General features: G+C 42.3%; 1 protein-coding gene and 1 long non-coding RNA gene across 3 annotated transcripts in view; both read left to right on the top strand.

The window, feature by feature from the left end:
- The window catches only part of LOC309391197, a 330,437-nt gene that overhangs the window by 73,023 nt on the left and 236,567 nt on the right, over positions 1–20,847 (top strand). The window lies entirely within an intron of this gene.
- F13A1 (coagulation factor XIII A chain) overlaps positions 1–20,847 on the top strand; it is a 129,232-nt gene that overhangs the window by 62,909 nt on the left and 45,476 nt on the right. For both annotated transcript variants that reach the window (XR_014175241.1, XM_081951380.1), the window contains exons 6-7: positions 4,877–4,984; positions 11,923–12,097. Coding sequence is in view for 1 of the 2 variants with exons in the window: in XM_081951380.1 (XP_081807506.1) it covers positions 4,877–4,984; positions 11,923–12,097 (283 nt within the window). In the remaining variant the exon portion in view is untranslated. The remainder of the gene's footprint in view (positions 1–4,876; positions 4,985–11,922; positions 12,098–20,847) is intronic.

The following is a 20,847-nucleotide window of genomic DNA, read 5'->3' as shown; positions in this document are numbered from 1 at the left end:
TTGTGAAGAAGCGGCAGGTCTGGGTGCGCCACACCCACTTCATTCTCTTTGAGAGCCACTTTGCACCTTTTTTGCAAACCCGCCCCCTTGGAACTCACCACCGCCTCCTCCACCACCACTTGGAGCTCCAGGCGGTTAGTGAAAGGTGAGAGAGGATTCCCCTCACCAGTGGAAAAAATGCTGAGAGCTCACCCTCGTCACTCTGCCCGTTGCTTGGAGCTCCAAGGGGAAGGGGCGGCTGCAATGCCGGTGGCTTTGGGAGATGCTAGCTGGGGGGCTAGGCTAGCATGAATGCTTACCTATGTGTAGGCAGGAGGAGGCAGTTCTGTGGGTGCATATGGTGAAGGCGAGGCAGGGCGTGCATCGGTACGAGCTTGTTCAGGGGCATGGCTGGCTAGCCATTATTACCGGTTCAGTGACCCATGCCTAATTATCACTACCGGTTCACTCAAACCGGTCCGAACTGGGAGCAACCCACCTCTGCATCAGACTGTAATGGATGGTTAAAAAAGAAAATCAATAGAGCTTCTTTACTTGTTAGAAGCAAGGAAGACAAGGAAGTGTAGGTTCTTCTACTAACATTTATGATAAAAAAAAACAAGGAGAAACTGGAATAATATATTTTTGAGCTTCTGGAAAGAAACATGTTTTCTGCAATTAGCTGCTTTAATTACAAACTAAACATTTTTATGATTGTGCTATGATTCAGAAAGTATCTTGGACAATGACACTACCATATCATCTTAGTTGTTAGTTGTTACCCTTCAATAAACACTACAGATGCACTGCAACAGGCAGACCTTAGGATTAAAATAGGGAGCTGTAAATTCTTCAAAGTGTTTAAAATTACAGTGCAGCCTGGGACAAGACACTGCCAGATAGAGGTGTCATCTTGATGGATCATTGGTTTCTAAAGGAGAATACTCTAACTTATATTCTCTTCTATTTATGCGACCCAACTAAGTTGATAATGTAGGAAGATTAATGCATTATAAAACACACTTGGCAATATCTGGGCATCAAATCCATGTTTATTGACTAAACTTACATAATTGATGTGATGACTAGAACTTACACAATCAGACTTAAGAACAGCCACAGCTCTGAAAATAAAATAAAAAAGGCATCTGATGGCGCAACTCCTTGTCTATGAATACTCATGCATAATAAAGGAATTTATCATTAAAGTTATATGGGGTTTTTTTTTTGCTATAATAAGGAGTGGATTTCGACATTTACTGTAAAATGGATCTGCATGTTCAATACTGAAAACACCATTAGTATGAGTATTACTGTCCACCCTCTCTAAAGTATGATTTCCAGTGAGTATTCTTTTTCCAGAATTTACAAGTGTACACTATTGAGATATGTGAGTGAGCCTTAAGGATAAACATCCAGCTTTTTGAAGATATTTCTGGGAGCATCTCCTTTGAGACTAAGCTTCATATTATGAGGTTATAACTCATTATTTAGTAATGATATTCTGCTCTGTACCAAAAGAAGAAGAAGAATTAAATTAAAAAAAACCCCACTATGGATGACATAAGCAAACAAATGATCAATTCTAAATGCATCTTCTACCTAGGTGCAAGTGTATTAAAGAGTTTGCCATTGTGTTATATCCTAACAAATTACAGATTTGATCTATTATATATTATTGCTATTTTCAGACAGTTAGCATTTTAAAGAAAGAAGAGAATAAATGTGTATGCTGAAAGGAAAACTTCAAAAATTGTTAGGATTCAGCCTGTAAGGGAAATATCACTACCTCATTTGTTTATCACTACATAGAATAGCTTGTAATTGAAGTCATGTGCCTTTACCGCCATCTCTGTGATTGTCTTCCAACAGACAGTGTCATTTTTGGTTGCCATGCAATTTCTTCTGAGCAAATTGAACTATACCATAGGGCAGGTTCTTCCATAATGAATTCTGTTCTATTTAGAAACTTCTGCCCCCTATTTATTCCTGACATTGTTGTCATTGGGCTCCAGAATTAAAGTCTTTTTTTCTCCCAGAGTTCATTTTCAAAGAGGATAGTTTCAGGACACTGCAAGATGTGTTGGGCTCCAACTTGGTATTAACTATATAAGACATGATTGAAAGATGTTTTTAGAATGAAAGTATTACTGCCCTCTACAATATACCATATATATATATATGTGTGTGTGTGTGTGTGTGTGTGTGTGTGTGTGTGTGTGTGTTTGTGTTACAACCCCTGGTATGCCTAAATATTTAGGCATACCAGGGGTTGTAACACAAACACATACTTATTTCCCTGGCTTAGCTGATAAAGGAGGAGAACCGGTGGTGTAGTGGCTAGCAAGTCTGCCTAATATGTAACACATCCCAGGTTCAAATCCCAGTAAGGTGTATATATATATATATATATATCGAGCTAATTAGCTCTCATCAGCTAGCCATACCCTTACTGGGATTTGAACCTGGGCTGTATTATATCTTAGGCAGGAGTCTTAGCCACTAAGCCACAGGCTCGCCTCCTTATCAGTTGAGCCAGGGAAATAGGTATGTATTTGTGATATATATATATGTATGTATGTATGTATGTATGTATGTATGTATGTATGTATGTATTAGTAGTAAAGTTCATCTGGAATATGTGGCTTTATTTTAATATTTTGGGTAACTATTGATACCTCTGGCTGTCACAGCAGCTGCTGCTTTAAGCCATATTATTCATAGTCAAGAATAACAACTATACAATTCTTATGGAAATGATTTATAGCTATGGATACGTTAAAATACACTATATTGCCAAAAGTATTTGCTCACCCATCCAAATAATCAGAATCAGGTGTTCCAATCACTTCCATGGCCACAGGTGTATAAAATCAAGTGCCTAGGCATGCAGACTGTTTTTGCAAACATTTGTGAAAGAATGGGTCGCTCTCAGGAGCTCAGTGAATTCCAGCGTGGAACTGTGATAGGATGCCACCTATGCAACAAATCCAGTCGTGAAATTTCCTCCCTCCTAAATATTCCACAGTCAACTGTCAGCTGTATTATAAGAATATGGAAGTGTTTGGGAACGACAGCAACTTAGCCACGAAGTGGTAGGCCACGCAAACTCGCCCAACATCAGCGTGTGACCTCACAAATGCACTTCTGGAAGAATGGTCAAAAATTCCCATAAACACACTCCTAAACCTTGTGGATAGCCTTCTCAGAAGAGTTGAAGCTGTTATAGCTGCAAAGGGTGGACAGACATCATATTGAACCCTATGGATTAGGAATGGGATGTCACTTACAGTAAGTTCATATGCGAGTAAAGGCAGGTGAGCGAATACTTTTGGCAATATAGTGTGCCTTGCACAAGTCCCTGTTCAACCACCACATTCTTTGAGTGACTTTGAGCAGTTGTTTTTTCTTACCTCAACAGGTTGATTAATTTGTGAGAGAAGACAATGATATACACCATTTTGAGTTCCAAATTAATAATGTTGGTATTTGAATATTGCTCTGGGCTCTAGTTTTATGCTCTAGCATGAAAAACCTAGAAGATAAACATAAAATAAGAATCTATTCTGGTTTCATTTATATGTGCACATATGGCTTAAAGAAGTTTTCAATCTTTTGAGGTCTATGTGCAATATGAAACCTATCTTTAAAAGTTAAAATATAATGTTTCCAACTTTACAATAGAATTTGTTTACCACTGCAAACTTCACCATTATCTTTGATATGCAAGTTTGGCCATGTTTAAACATACGTCAACTCAGTCCAGAATTGTTTCCTTTAGTTACTTTTTGGATGTAAAATTTACTGGAAAATTATGAGTGTACTGTAAAAAATCTTTGGTTTTCTATTTTGTTAAGAGTTAAGTTACTTGTATTTTTTGGTAAGTTCATGCCTTTGTATTAGTATCATCAATAGAGAAACAAACTAGAAATGGCTACGAGTTTTGGTACGCAGTTGAGGCAGTTTGGATGCTATATCAAACCATATCTCAATGTAATGTGGGTGACCCACAATGGTCTTCAGAATTGTCTATTTCTTTTGCAATCTAGCCATGAAGGTTGCCAAAACATGGAGTTTTATCTGAAATCAACAAATCTTAATGGTGCATTATGGTTTTCCAGAACAAATCAACTTCAAATAATGGCTTATAAAACTGATTGGCTTAAAGCACAAATATTTAAAATGATTCAGGATTCGGATAACACCCTAAACTGTGGCTAATTAAGGGAACCAGTGTGATCTAGTGGTTAAGGCTAGAAAGTGGGAGACATGAATTCAAGTCCTGCCTTAGCCATAAAAGCCAGCTGGGGGACTTTGGGCCAAGCATTCTCTCTCAGCCCAACTCATCTCATGGGCTAGTTGTTGTGAAGAAAATAAGAGGAGAAAGGTATATTGCAGGGGTGTCCAAACTTGGGAACTTTAAGACTTGTGGACTTCAACTCCCAGAATTCCCAGCTGGCTGGGGAATTCTGGGAGTTGAAGTCCACAAGTCTTAAAGTTCCCAAGTTTGGACACCCCTGGTATATTGGATGTGTTCACTGCCTTGAGTCATTTATAAAAATAATAAAGGTGAGACACAAATAACTAAAATAATTTCGATAACAAGCAGAAATTAATCTAAATTTTACAGCAATAATTTTGCAACAAATTCACCAATAGCTGTGGTGAAAATATTATTGTCACTTGCTTATTCATGGTAGCTTGTTAAAAACATCTATGCTATATTCTTAAAAACTATATATAACTTTCCCCCTGTACTGATTCAGTTGAAGTTATAAGTATACAGAGATATTGCATTTCCAACATGGGACTAAAACCTTGAAGTCCTGGTTTATTTTGCTATGTAAAATAAGTGATGAATCTATTCTCTATTTTTGTTTTTCTCTCTTTTCTATAGTTTGAAGAGGGTATTTTGGATGCTTGCCTGTATTTGATGGACAGAGCACAACTGGACCTCTCTGGCCGAGGGAATCCTATCAAAATCAGCCGTGTTGGCTCTGCTGTGGTATGTAATAAGCATATACTTTGTGCAATATTTGGGATCTATTTACGATTTTTTTACTCTACTTAAATATATATCGCAGGACTATATGTATTGGGACAATTTTGTTCTGTTCTGTGAATTAGTTTTCAAGGAAGATCTCTGCTTTGGTCAATTTATTAAAAACCTGGTTGCCAATTCACTAGTCCAGTAGTAGAGTGAGTCTCTTGGCTTTTTCCCTCTTTTTCTCATCAAAAACGCTACTCATGTTCATGTTATGGGTACCCAAGCTGAGGTTTCTTCTTCTTTTTTGTGGGGCTTCCTGGAATGATCACATGACCCAGTGGTGGGATTCAAATTCTTTAATACCAGTTCTGTGGGTGTGGCTTTATGGACGTGGTGTGGCTTTGTGGGCGTGGCTTTGTGAGCGTGGCAGGGGAATTACCTCCCTGCTCCAGCGGGAAGGTTACTGCAAAATCTCCATTTCCTCCCGATCAGCTGGGACTTGAGTGACAGAGAATAGATGGGGGCAGGGCCAGATAGAGATGGTATTTGCCGGTTCTCTGAACTACTCAAAATTTCTGCTACTGGTTCTCCAAAACTGGTCAGAACCTGCTCAATTTCACCTCTGACATGACCATATAAGGTTGTTCCTAGTGCCTAGAACCTTATAGAAAGATTCAAAGCAAAATTCTTTCAAATATCAATGTGACATAAAAAAGTATTCCATACGCAGAAGTTATATATTCCCATACTTGTTCTATAAACAGGAATAGTGAACTAATATCACTGCAGTCGAGGAAAGGATATCTGGATATTCTGGATATCCTTAGATTTTTTTTTTGCCCTGGGGCAGCATATCTCCATATGCAAAACATTTATTAAACCATTAATTGTTTAATTTTCTTACAGATTTCTAAAAAATTGTATCTTTCAGGCAATTTTCTAAATGTCTTATTTTATACCTGGTAGATGGAATACTATGAGATTTTTTCAGCTGAAGATGAGTTAACAATTTAGTTCCCCACAATAGAAGACCCATCATTGGAGCATAATAACTGCATCTGCCAATAAAACATATGTGCATGAAGCCAATTGATATTACAAACATTAATTTTTGCAGCAACTGTGAGTTGGTGCCAAAAATACCATGAAACCCACTAAAATCTCTTCTTTACAGTCCAAATTAATCTCACACTAACCATGTCTCAGGAAACCATATCTATTGTACTTATCATTGTCAGGTGCAAACATGAAAGGAAGATCTAACCTTTTCCTCAGATGTTGCCATTCTGAAGCAAAGTCTTCCTCTGTTATTAGTCTAGGTTGGATGAACTAACAACACCTTGGGGAAGAGATTTTCATTGGGTTGCTGGTGGGGAGTGTTAAATCTTCTGTTCCCATGATCTACAACCTAAAAAATTGCTCCAGTTCATGGCATTGTTATTAAAACATGGACATAACTTCATTTATTTAATAGATGTATAGACTGCTTTTACGTGAGATAACACTTTTTACATCACATCAAATTTGTCATCCCATAACTAATATTCATTTTCAAAACCATTAAATGATTTAGGACAGTATTGCATTTTAGTATTGCATTTAGTATTGTAGAGGATGACAGAAGAAAATATGATGAATTTCATATTTACCTATGGTAATTCTAGCAGGCAGACGGTATTTCCTAAAGAGAGAAGGATGAACTTCTCCCGGAGTGCCCTAACAAATTATCTTTTCTACTGTTCAAGGCATGAGAAATCTGCCTTTCTTTGCATCTGATCATCCTCGTAATCTCTATTGTGATGAATTATCAGTTCACTGTCATTTCATTTAACTAATTATCAATATTTTTTAGGATATCCCTCAGGACTTTCAGGTAAAATAGCTTGGAATTAAACAGAGGTGTGACACCAAATTGTTTGTGGGCTTCATAAGCCTCTCCATTTGGCGGCTCTTGAATCATTTCAAAATTGCACTTCCCAGATTCAGAGGCAAAAGTACAAACATTCCTTTACTGTAATTTTCCACATTGTTGTTTTGTTTTTTTATTAAAATAAGCAAGACCATTTCCATATTGCACTTCCATTTTACTGCAATGGGATGTGAATGGTGGAACATTGATTTCCACCATTAACCTTTCCCTAACCAGATCATCAATTTTAGATTCGCCTTCCAGTATCGCATTGGCCTAATCAGGGGTGGGTTGCTAAGGGTTCACCTGGGTTCGGGAGAACCTGTAGCTAACGTTATGGCCTGTTCGGAGAACCTCCAAATCCCACCCTTGGCTGGCCCTGCCCACCCTGCCCCACATCTCCCAGGAGTCTCCATGTGGCCTGTTTTGAATGTGAGGTAAGTGCAGGGCCCGGGCAGAGGCTTGGGGAGGGGGAAAAATGGCCTTCCTGGAAGGCCTCCAGAACCCGGGGAAGATAGTTTTTGCCCTCCCAGAGGTTCAACGAAAGCTTCTGGAGCCCGGGGAATGAAAAAATGCCCCGTCCTGTGGTGCAGGAGGCCAACTAGGCCATGCCCACCATAGCCACGCCCACCCAGCAACTGGGCAGAGAATTTATTGCTGAAATTTTTGAAGCCCAACCTGGGCCTAACCCACATCACTTGTACTGAAGTTCAGCTCTGACCCCGGTTATTGAATTTTAATACAATCTTGAGCTGCTACAGCATTGTAGTTAATAATGAAGAACCTGAACCTTCATTAACATAATTTCAGCAAATATCCTGAGATAAGCTGTTATTTGTTATGCTCAGTCTCTGTTCTCAAAACTGCAATAGCTATAATATAACAAGAGTAATTGTTCTTATGTAAAAACAAATTGAAAATATCTGCAAGTATTTTATGGGTGTGTCCATCAATAGTGTCACAAATGTACTTTAATCTGAGAAAAAAAAGTATAATGATGAAAGTTTTAATCCAGCTTTCATCTTATCTTCCAAGTTTATGATTTGGTAGCAATGTTGTAGGTTTTGGAGTATATGACAAATATTTGTAATATAAAAATGCCAACTTGCTCATGTCCTATGTTGCCCTATTTTTCAAGACAGCCAAGGGTCTTTACCTAAACCCATTAGACCTACTAAATACTTATCTCATCCAACTTTGGGTTTCACAGTACGTCGATTTTCTAATTAGAAACTAGTAGTTAATCCAGCCAAAAGCTTTTCAATGAGAGTCATGATTTATTTGACAAGAATGTAGCAGCTCGGTATTAACATAATTACAAGTAAAGGAGAAAGCAATAGAAAGCAAAGAAGCTTTTTCTGCATTACCTCCACTGATTTGGTTCAAATTGCTGGGAGGAAATGCATAGCTCACTAATAGCTATTCGTTTAGTTATTAGTCAGCAAAACTGTTACTTCACGAAGCCTCACCTCCAGCAAACGTAGACAAGCAAAATCTTGTTTTCATGATGAGCAACCCACAATGGACCTAGTTATTTCCTTTTAACTCACCCTCCTTAGCTTGGAAAACATAGGCTGAAATAGGTGAGATTGTGGGGGAGTACATTGGAACAAATATGAGTTGGATGACTTTTTTTTTCTTTTTGTTGTAAAATACTCTTGTTCTAGAAATACTTGTTTTCTGAAATATTATAGATTTGGACCTGAATTGCAGAACAATTTTGATGGGATATGAAGCCCCTCAGAAACTGAAGCTCAGTGTATAATGTTGGAATTATACGTAGGAATATCACCATTCACATTTGTTTAAATTTTATGGTCTTACATTGTGCGCTCAAGCTTGTCAAGAGAAATTAAGGTGAATTTACACTAGCAGTTATGCCTTGACCCTATGGGCAGCACAGCCTGGAAGGCAGAATTATGGCTTGTGGTCTTAAACATAACAGAGTCGCTGAAGTTGTTGCATGCTCTTTCTGAAACATTATATCAGACAGAAAAAGATGTTTTATTATCCACGCATAGATTATCCTTCCACTCATTGCTTTTCAAGTATATGGGGATTCTAAATCTCAAAATCCCCAACAGCAGAATTTTTTTACTATGTTACTTGACAATTTGGGGAATTGTAAGTAACAGATTAACAGAGTTGGAAGGGACCTTGCAGATCATCAAGTCCAACCCCCTGCCCAAGCAGGGGGTCCTACATCTCCCTCTACCTAGGATCGAACTCACAATCTCCTGATTATGAGGCAAGAGCTCCACTTTTAGGCCACCATCCAGCACACCAGATTGGGGAAAGATGCTGTGGGATATCATATTTCCTATTACACAATTACAACTTTCAGAATTAAATGAAGGCTTTGGCACGTTTACTATTTTGGGGGGATTTCTAAGGCTGTCAAAGCCAAGTTGACTCTGGATATCATTCAATGAAAATCCAATTAAAATACAAATGAGTCTAAACATGAGGGGTAGCATACCATATCCAAGACAAACTATGCACATCAAATGCTGACAATGTCTATGTGCTTGAAACCAGTGACGCGCGGTGAGGTTTATGACTGGTGAGCAGTGGTGGATTCCTGCCGGATCGCACCGGATCGCGTGCTCCCTTTCGGCGCTAAACCCAGAAGTACGGTGTTGCCCTGCCCCTGGCGACGCGACGACGCTTGCCTGCGCTCCACCAGCTCGGCTGGGAACGGAGACGTTTCCTCAGCGGAGCGGAGCGCCTGAAAGGGACGCAGACTCAGCCTGCCAGGCTGCCACCACTCCACTGAAGACATTGCTGAGCAGAGAAACGTCTCCGTTCTCAGCCGAGCTGGTGGAGCGCAGGCAAGCGTCGTCGTGTTGCCAGGGGCGGGGCAACACCGTACTTCCGGGTTTAGCGCCGAAAGGGAGCGCGTGAAAGGGAGCGCGCGATCTGGTGCGATCCGGCAGGAACCCACCACTGCTGGTGAGGCACTGACACAGTGCTGAGTTTCAAATATTTTTAGACTTATGGACTTCAACTCCCAGAATTCCACAGCCAGGCATGCTCAGTTCCAATTTAAAGCGACAGCATTTGTTTTTCTCCTTTGCTCTTTCTTTCTTTTTCTTTTTCTTCTCCTTCCCCTCCTTCCTCCCTCTCTCCCTTCCTCCCCCTCTCTCAAACACACACACACACACACTCCCTCCCCAAGTGTAGTTTGATTGCAGGTGGAGCCACGCTGCCTTTTCAAACTTGTAATCAGTGAAGCTGGGCTAGATTTTTATATAGTTTTATCCAGCTGTGTGTGTGAGAGAGAGAAATGAATGGGGGCCTGGGGAGGAAGTCACTACACTTGGGGAGGGAGAGCACCAGTGAGGTTAAGCAGAGTCATCCACGGTGAGGCAGCAACTAGCTCAGCTTTTTCCTTTTACTTTTTTTTTTCATGATGAGAGTGGTGAGGCTGTGCCTCACGTGTCTCACCTGACTGCACGTCACTGCTTGAAACATAAACCAGGACAATCATTAGTATGTGAAAAACCATGTACCCACAGTCACTCATCAGATTTGAATGTGAGTTTGTTATCCCATTCCCAGACTAACAGCCTTCAAGCCCTGAGATATTATTTCCCCATCATAATTTGAGATAAACAGTTGAGTACTTTCAAGGTTCTAATCATACTGGACCCCATGTTGATAGATAACCTCCTCTAGCTATTTCATGTAAATGTTAACAAGAAAGGCAAGAGTGTCAAGCCCTGAGACAGCCTGCAACTAAGAGATTGTTTCAGGCTGGTCCACTAGTCAGCCATCAATACTGACTGTAACTGGCCACGGGGAAAGGAGAAGAAGTACTGCAACACTCCTGATCCCATAGCTAGTCCAGAAGCTAGTCCAGAAAGACTCAAAAGCCATCGTGAAGTCAAGAAGAAACACCCCCATCTTAGTTCCAACATAATTCAGCAGCATGCATGATAAACACTGTCTCCATGCTATGCTCCAGCTTGCAACTTGACTGAAACAGCTCCAAGCCATCTGCCTCTCCAGGATTCTGGAACCTTAATCCAAACAGCTTCTCCTTGATCTCACCCCCAAAGAAAAAGCTGGAAGTTGGATAAAAATTATCCAGAGCCATTAGAGCTAGCAATACTTTTTTAAAGAGGGGATGCTCCATTTTATGGAGTTGACTGCTTATCATCTCCCAGGAAATCTTAACAAACCAGGGGAGTAGATCTCATAAGTAGGTGACTGAACTAACAGTTCTGAGGATCCTGCCCATGTTGTCAGGAATCACAAGCTCAAACACTTGCTAGGTTACAAACCAAGGCCAGAAGTGGGTTGCTGCCGGCATTACTGCCGGTTCAGCGCACAGAAAATTTGCACGCGCACACCAGATGCGTGCTCTGTGTGCATGCACATTTGTACCTAAAAATGTCTGTGCATGTGCAAAATGTTACAACAGGGGGAAAAATACATTTCTGCAATGAAACTAAAAATGGTGGCGCCAGAGGAGAACTGGTTCGGGGGTGTGAGTGGCCTGGGTTGCTGCTGGTTCCAACGACCCAGACTGCCAAGTTATTACCAGTTCAGCTGAAGCGGTCTGAACTGGTAGGAACCCACCTCTGAAGCTAACTCAGTAATATCTGCCAAATCGGAGTCTAATACAAATTTGCCTTTAAGCGCTAATAATCAATTGGGCAAAATGTTTTGTTGAGTAGTCCTTCTCTATTTCTCCAGAAAAAATGTGGAATGTCTTTTAGTTGCATAATATTTAATGTTTTAAGACTAAGTTTTCTTTCAGATTCAATTGCCAAGCACCTATTTTTAGTTTTGGGGTCAGTTCAATCTCTCTCACCATTACTAGACACCCTTCTCTATTTCCAACATCAAAATAAACATGTAATCTAACTTTCCTGTTTGCATCAAAATGTTAATATTTGTATCTTTTTTGTTTTCTTAAGATAATTATTTTAACATTACTCTGGTATTTTACAGTAACTTAGAATTGGCAAAAGTTAAGTAATTTTGGTCTGCAGGGAGATTAACATCAGCAATGACTCGATTTATTCATTTTTTTCTTCAGATCAATTCTCAAGATGATAATGGTGTGATTCGTGGGTGTTGGGACAACCTTTATGAATATGGAGTACCACCATCATCCTGGACAGGAAGTGTAGACATTCTATTGGAGTATTATAGTAGTAAGGAGCCAGTACGATATGGGCAGTGCTGGGTCTTTGCTGGCGTTTTCAACACTTGTAAGTATGATACAAAATGTGCAAAATGTGATATTATTAATATACTGATGTCCTTTCCGAAGAAGAGATTCCTCCCCAGCAACTTTGGATAGCTCATGTTATTAATGTGCATGTACTGTAGTACCAAGAGTATAAATATCTTGTTTAAAATAACAAGGTTTATATAGAACAGAGCTGAGGATCTGGAATCTTCTAGATGTTGCTGAACTGTAACTTCTGGCAGCTTCAGAAATATGCCAATGACGGGGGATGATGGAAGTCATAATTTGTAGGGTTTACAAGTTCCTTATGCCTGTTAAAGATTAATTTACTTAATACACATTATACTACTAGAATTGTAGTGCACGCTAAGCTTGGATTAACCAAAACAAAAAACAAAACAAAACACCAGCCCCATTTCTACTTTTCTTCTTTCCCAATAGTTTGTTCTATTGTACGTGTCTTCGTTCCTACATATCAGAATTACATTTTCCCATGTTTTCCAAGTTACTTCAACATAAGTACATTTTATGCTTTATTGATGGATTGATCTCTGCTCAAATATGTACCAATAGCTGCTTACCCTTGATTAAAATACAAAAAGTATAAAAGCCCCTTAAAATAAAGAATTAAAAGTCCAGCGGGAAAATATTTCTTTACAAATTTCCTAAATACAGAGGAAGTGCATTTTATAAACTAGGAATTATATAGGGAACTCTCATACAGGAGAGAGAATTGAACTTTTGACACACAGAAAGTACTATAATAGCAATAGCACTTAGGCTTATATACCTCTTGACAGTGCTTATATACTGTTTTACAGTCCTCTCTAAGCAGTTTACAGAATCAGCATATTGTCCCCAAGCAATATGGATCCTCCTCCTTCAGAAGGTTGGAAGGCTGAGTCAACCTTGAGCCTGGTGAGATTTGAACTGCCAAATTGCAGGCAGGCAGCAGAAGTAGCCTGCAGTACTGCAGTGTAACCACTGCACCACCACAGCTCTTACTGTATTTTTCAAAGGATAAGATGCACCGGAGTATAAGACGCACCAAGGTTTTGAAGAGGCAATTTTTTTAAAAAGTAGGTAGGTAGATAGAGGGATAGAGAGGGAGTGAAAGAGAGAGAAATACAGTAGGTAGGTAGGGAGAGAGAGAGTCGTTAAGTAGGTAGGTAGGTAGGTAGATAAAGGGATATATATATAGAGAGAGAAATACAGTAGATAGGTAGGAAGAGAGAAAGAATAGGGAGGGAGGGAGGGAGGGAGATGAAGAGAGAGAGAGAGAGAGAGAGAAATACAGTAGATAGGGAGGGAGAGAGAGAGAGAGGGTAGGTAGGTACATAGGTAGATGGAGGAAGAGAGAGAGAGAGAGAAAGAGAGAGAGAAATAGATAGGTAGGGAGAGGGAGGGAGTAGGTAGGTAGGTATGTAAGTAGATAGAGGGGGAGAGAGAGAGAAATACAATAGATAGTTAGGGAGAGAGAGTAGGTAGGTAGATAGAGGGATAGAGAGAGAGAGACCCAGAGAGAGAAATACAGTAGGGAGGGAGGGAGAGGGAGAGTAGGTAGGGAGGGAGATTTTTCCAGGTGTATTTATCCATGTGCTGAAGAAGGAAATCACTGACAATCTACAGCAACAAAGACTTTGTTTCTGCTGGCATAGCACTTGATCGATGCAATTCTCATCAATGAGTTAAAGAGCTTTCCAAAAGGGGAAAAAAAGTTTTTGCACTCTGCAAACCTCCGAAAAACGGCCCGTTTTTGGTGAAAAATTGTCCCTTAAAAAAGGCATGAATAGCCTTGGGGGAGCTTGCAAAATGCTCCTGGGGGAGGGGGGGCAAAAACGAGCAAAAAATGGTCTATTTTTTGCAAAAATGGACTCATTTTTTGTCAAACAAAATTGCATGCATAGCCTTATGGAGGCTTATAGAGTGCTGCTGGGGGCTTGGGGCAAAAATGGCCCCTCCCCAGGCCCCAGGAACTCTCTGAAAGCCTCCATAAGGGTATGCACAGCCATTTTTGTGATATATATATATATATATATATATATATATATATATATATATATATATATATATATATATATATATATATCACAAAAATGGTATATATATATATACTGGTTTTGTTGTATTCGGGTCTTTTCCCGTGTAAGGTTGAGATTGTCTTTGCAACGTTTCGGCAGGATCTCACCTGCCATCTTCAAGCTGTGGGATTTTAACATACATACCAGTGGTGGGTTTCTACCGGATCGCACCGGATCGTGCGAACCGGTTGAAGAATGAACCCGGAAGTAATTTTCGGCCCCGCCCCCTTGGCGTTTTTTTTGCATCGGGGCTGACTCCCCGCCGCCACTGCTGTTCCTTGTCTTCTGGCCCGTTTCCCAACTGGCCTTTCCTCGCTTGGAGGGCTTTGGAGGGAAGCTTCTGCAGAAGCCCGGGTGAGTGACAACAAGTTCCCGCCGTTACGAAGTCTCGGAGGCTGTAATTTTCTGAGCTGTGCGCGAGCGCCTGTTTTCCACGGCGTGGAGCAGCAGCGAGGCCGGCAATGACTCAGGATGCCATCCGGGAAGACGAGGAACGCGAGGGGGGACCGTTGACGGCCTCCGCAATCATCGCTCGCCTCGCAGAGCCTCGCTGCTGCTCCACGCCGTGGAAAACAGGCGCGCGCGCACAGCTCAGAAAATTACAGCCTCCGAGGCTCAGAACGCTTCGGAGGGAAGCTTCTGCATAAGCCCGGCCGAGTGACAACAAGTTCCCGCCGTTACGAAGTCTCGGAGGCTGTAATTTTCTGAGCTGTGCGCGCGCGCCTGTTTTCCACGGCGTGGAGCAGCAGCGAGGCCGGCAATGACTCAGGATGCCATCCGGGAAGACGAGGAACGCGAGGGGGGACCGTTGACGGCCTCCGCAATCATCGCTCGCCTCGCAGAGCCTCGCTGCTGCTCCACGCCGTGGAAAACAGGCGCGCGCGCACAGCTCAGAAAATTACAGCCTCCGAGGCTCAGAACGCTTCGGAGGGAAGCTTCTGCATAAGCCCGGCCGAGTGACAACAAGTTCCCGCCGTTACGAAGTCTCGGAGGCTGTAATTTTCTGAGCTGTGCGCGCGCGCCTGTTTTCCACGGCGTGGAGCAGCAGCGAGGCCGGCAATGACTCAGGATGCCATCCGGGAAGACGAGGAACGCGAGGGGGGACCGTTGACGGCCTCCGCAATCATCGCTCGCCTCGCAGAGCCTCGCTGCTGCTCCACGCCGTGGAAAACAGGCGCGCGCGCACAGCTCAGAAAATTACAGCCTCCGAGGCTCAGAACGCTTCGGAGGGAAGCTTCTGCATAAGCCCGGCCGAGTGACAACAAGTTCCCGCCGTTACGAAGTCTCGGAGGCTGTAATTTTCTGAGCTGTGCGCGCGCGCCTGTTTTCCACGGCGTGGAGCAGCAGCGAGGCCGGCAATGACTCAGGATGCCATCCGGGAAGACGAGGAACGCGAGGGGGGACCGTTGACGGCCTCCGCAATCATCGCTCGCCTCGCAGAGCCTCGCTGCTGCTCCACGCCGTGGAAAACAGGCGCGCGCGCACAGCTCAGAAAATTACAGCCTCCGAGGCTTCGTAACGGTGGGAACTTGTTGTCACTCGGCCGGGCTTATGCAGAAGCTTCCCTCCAAAGCCCTCCAAGCGAGGAAAGGCCTGTTGGAAAAGGGGCTTTGCTCCTGCTCCGGGCTGGAGGCTTCCCTCCGAAGTCTTAGGATGTTCTGAGGAGCCCCCCAAGGAAAAACGCCGCTGCCAGGTAGTTAAAAGTACCTCTCTGATTCTGTCAGACTCTGTCAGTCTCTCTCTGATTCCCTCTCTCACTCCCTCTCTGTTCCTCTCTCTCTCTGTCTGTCTGTCTCACTCACACACACACACACACTGTGGTCACCTTGTTGAGTGTTCCAATCACATTTGAAACACTCAACAACTGGCCTGCATTTATGGTATTTTGCAGCATTCTGCAGTCATAGGACCAAAATATATGGTTAAAAGCATATATTTTGGTCCTATGACTGCAGAATGCTGCAAAATACCATAAATGCAAGCCAGTTGTTGAGTGTTTCAAATGTGATTGGAACACTCAACAAGGTGACCACAGTGTGTGTGTGTGAGTGAGACAGACAGACAGACAGAGAGAGGGAGTGAGGGAGGGAATCAGAGAGACTGACAGACACACACACACACACACAGAGACAGAGAGGGGGAGGGAGGGAGAGAAAGATAGAGAGACACACACAGAGTGAGTGATTAAGTGAATGAGTGAGAGACAGACACACCCACATACACAGAGTGACAGAGAGAGAGGAAGGGAGGGGAGAGAGACAGAGGGAGAGACAGAGACAGACAGACACACACACACACACAGAGTGAGTGAGAGACAGACAGACATACACACACAGAGTGACAGAGATGGGGGAAGGAGGAGAGAGAGACAGAGATACAGAGAGAGAGACAGACAGATAGACACCCAGAGAAAATGACAGAGGGAGACAGAGAGGGAGAGAGGGAGAGAGAGAGAAAGAGCCAGAGAGAGAGAGAAAAAGAAAAAGAAAAAAAGAAAGTGGGAGAGAGAGATGAAAGAAAGAAAGAAAAAGAACTTATGACCACAATTGAGCCCAAAATTTTGGTTGCTAAGCAAGAGCATCGTTAAGTGAGTTTCACCACATTTTCCAAGTTAGCCATGCCCACCTGGTCACATGACTGCCAAGCCACTCCCACCAGGTCACATGGCCGGCAAGCCACTCCCACAAAGGAGGCCACACCCACAGAGTAGGTTCCAAAAAAATTTGAAACCCACCACTGATACATACATACATATACACGGTTTTATAAGGTACATCTTTTGCAGGATTTGATGACTAGACATGTTCATAATCTTGGTATTCCAACAGATACTCAGCTCCTAAACCAATTCAAATTTTAAAATTTCATTGATTGCCAAATAATCACTAGTAAAAAAAATAGATGTTGATATTAAATTTTGCCCACCAAACATTTAGCCATAAGTAAGGTGCTTCAATGCAGGCACCCAATAATTCCTCACCTTGTATCAGCCTAGTTGCCAATAAGTTGTACCAATTTAAAATTCAGGATATATTTCAAGGATGAAGGTGTAAAGTACAGTATGTGGAATTGTCAAAATAGAATGTGCGAAGACATAGTTCACTGTCATCAAAATCCAACTGTTTTTTCTTGACACTAGCTGTAATGTTAGAAAGACATTCTTTGCTACCCAGACATCATCTGCATATCCAGCAAGAGTTTAGAATCAATCAATCAGAATAGAGCTGAAAGGAACCTTGGATGTCTTCTAATCCCACCCCCTGCTCAAGCTGCAGACCCTATAGTACAGTGATGGCGAACCTATGGCACGCGTGCCACAGGTGGCACATGGAGCCATTTGTCAGAGCACCCGAGGCACTGCCCTGTCAGTTGGCCAGCTGATTTCACCCTTTTTTAAAGGCATTTTTCGCCTTCCCCAGGCTCCAGAGGCCCTCCGGAGGCTTCAGGGACCATCCGGAGGCTTCCCTGAAGCCTTCAGAACGCTTAAAACGACCCTCCGAGCAATCCACAAGTGACTTCCGGTTTGCTCGGAGGGTCGTTTTAAGCGTTCCAAATGCGTCAGGGAAGCCTCCGGACGGTCCCTGAAGCCTCGGGGGGTGGATGCTCTTTTCCCCCTCCCGAGGCTGCTATAAAGCCTCTGGAGCCTGGGGAGAATGAAAAAAGCATGTAAAATGGGGGGGGGTTGCACCTGTTGTGTGCGCATGCGCACTGGGGGTGGTGGTCGCACATTGCATTATGGGTCCGGCACGCCCGCACACGACCCCCCTGCGCTCCCCCCACTTGTGGCACACGAGCCAAAAAAGGTTCGCCATCGCTGCTATAGTACCATTTCAGACAAGTAACTGTTCACAGGGTTTCCTTCTTAAAAACCTCCAGTTATGAAACGTGCATTACTTATGACGGCAAGTTGTTCCACTGGTAAATTGTTCTCACTGTTAGGAAGTTTGCCCTTAATTCCAGGTTGCTTCTGTCTTTGAACTGTGGCCATATTTTTTTAGAGGGAGGGCAACTTCATCCATCCCACCCTGAACCTTAAACCCCAAGTCTAATTTAGATTTACTAATGTGCTTTGTCTGGGTTTTAATTTCTGTTTGTTCTCCCTGGTTAAGCATGTTATTGAATTATGCAATATCCAACAACTGCTTTCTTGGAGTGGGTGGCATCAGCAACTTCTTGGCACCTTATTCCGAAGATTGCAATGTCAACAGCTGAGGTGTTAAACAAACCCTCAGTTCTATCTATTAGACATAATCTGACAGGAAGAACTGATTGCCAATCCAACCCTGACCAGGGAATGATCTCTTCATGATGAAACCGCACAGAGTTCCTGTACTTTCAAAGTGTCTGCTTTACCTGAACAGAGTATCAACCTCACCTTGATTGTTTTTTTAAAAAAAGCAAGTCAGATACTAGTTAGGACAGATCAGGGGCCCTTAAATTCTGAGATGCCTTTGAGTCTGCAAACTTGAGTCAGCATGAATATTGAAAATTCCATGATAAGGAAACTTCCCCCTGTCCCACAAATACCCTAGATCAGGGGTGTCCAAACTTGGGAACTTTAAGACTTGTGGACTTCAACTCCCAGAATTCCCCAGCCAGCCATGCTGGCTGGGGAATTCTGGGAGTTGAAGTCCACAAGTCTTAAAGTTTCCAAGTTTGGACACCCCTGCCCTAGATAATCCACACGCCAATAGGCAAGAGGATGAACAGTATACCAGCAGTGCATTTATACTGTCCTGACCACGCAAATGTAGTTTTGCAATTTTGTACGCTCAAAATTGACAGCATATCAGAGATGAAATTCTACAGGTCATGGACCACATCACATTTCCACTCTCTAATCCACAGACAGAGTTGGTTCTTGGCAACAGATGCCCGAATAGCATTTCCTTCAAATAGTAAATTCTGGATAATAGATAGTATTATTATTTTTTATCATCAACTGACTTCCACTGAAGAAGAGGATCTTAGGGTTAGAGCAGCGGGGGTGGGTGGGTGGGACTATGGCCCTTTTTTGACTTGTCGACTTCAATTACCAGAATTCCTGAGTCTGCATGGGAGTTCTGGGAGTTGAAGTCCACAAGTCATAAAGGGGCCATAGTTCCACAACTCTGGATTAGAGGGCCTCTTTCACTCTTCCTAGATTGGATTTAAACCTGTGAAGGATGGAAGTCAGCTACTGGCCTGCCCTCTTTCCATGTTAATGCCTGTTTGTAGCTAGTTATTACTTTAGTACAGGGGTAGTCAACCTTTTTATACCTACTGCACACTTTTGTATCTCTGTTAGTAGTAAAATTTTCTAACTGCCCACCGGTTCCACAATAATGGTGATTTATAAAGTAGGGAAGTAACTTCACTTTATAAAATTTATAAAGCAGAGTTACAGCAAAGCCCTACCGCCCACCATGAAAGCTGGAGCGCCCACTAGTGGGCGGTAGGGACCAAGTTGACTACCACTGCTTTAGTATATTCTCCTGAATGTCTTAAAATCTGGAGTAGTACATATTTGGTAACATAAATGTGCTCCAATTAATAATTGTTCAGGAAATGAGAACTGCAAAAGTTCATGTCAAAATGTAGACAAAAACCATTTTTATTCCATCATTAAATAAAACCACTCCATCTGTTTTTCATATACTATGTAGTACTATGTATGATACTATGTATCATGTTCAGTGCCTCACTCAGATAAATTTAAAATGAATATTATAAATACAAATCTAAGAGAGAATCGCTTCATTAAGGCCAGCTAGCAAGCTAGCTAAAATATTAACCAATTACCTCCCTCAAAATTAAATCTAGTACTCTAGTGCTCATAAAAGAATAGAAAGATGTAACTACCTGCCTGGGCTATGGGTCATATACATTGGCTTTCCCCACCTAAAGGATTGTGTTCTACCTACCATATTATGCTATGCAGAGCAGGATTTCCATAATTTCTTTCTGTAGCAATTCAATATTCTGGAGTTCCTTTAAATGTAAAAGTTCCCCTTGCACATATGTGCTAGTTGTTCCTGACTCTAGGCGGTGATGCTCATCTCCGTTTCAAAGCCGAAGAGCCAGTGCTGTCCGAAGACGTCTCCATGGTCATGTGGCCAGCATAACTAGATGCCGAAGGCGCACGGAACACTGTAACCTCCCCACCAAAGATGGTTTCTATTTTTCTACTTGCATTTGACATGATTTTAAACTGTTACAGTAGGTGGGCAGAAGCTGGGACAAGTAATGGGACCTTTCTGATAGACAAGCTCAGTGTCTTAGCCTCTGTGTCCCTGGAGTTCCTTTAAGCAGGGCCAATTTGGAGGGTAACAGAGTGTTATAAGGAGAGGAGCAATCTGCATCCATAGTCTAAGACTCAGGGTGACATGATAGAGGTATTCCAGTATTTGAGAGGTTGCCACAAAGAAGAGCGGGTCAACTTATTTTTCAAAGTAACAGAAGGCAAGACAAGAAACAATGGATGGAAACTAATCAAGGAGAGAAGCAACCTGAAAGTAAGGAGAAACTTCATAACACTGAGAACAATTAGCCAGTGGAAGAGTTTGCCTTCAGAAGTTGTGAGTGCTTCATCAATGGAGGTTCCTAAGAAGAGATTGGACAACCAATTGTCTGAAATGGTATAGGGTCTCCTGCTTGAGCAGGGGGTTGGACTAGAAGATCTCAAAGGTACCTTCCAGCTCTATTCTGA

This window comes from Natrix helvetica (genome assembly GCF_964273705.1).
Source record: "Natrix helvetica genome assembly, chromosome: 4".
NCBI lineage: Eukaryota > Metazoa > Chordata > Lepidosauria > Squamata > Natricidae > Natrix > Natrix helvetica.
The sequence above is the reverse complement of the archived record's forward strand: the minus strand, read 5'-3'. Positions and strand labels throughout refer to the sequence as shown.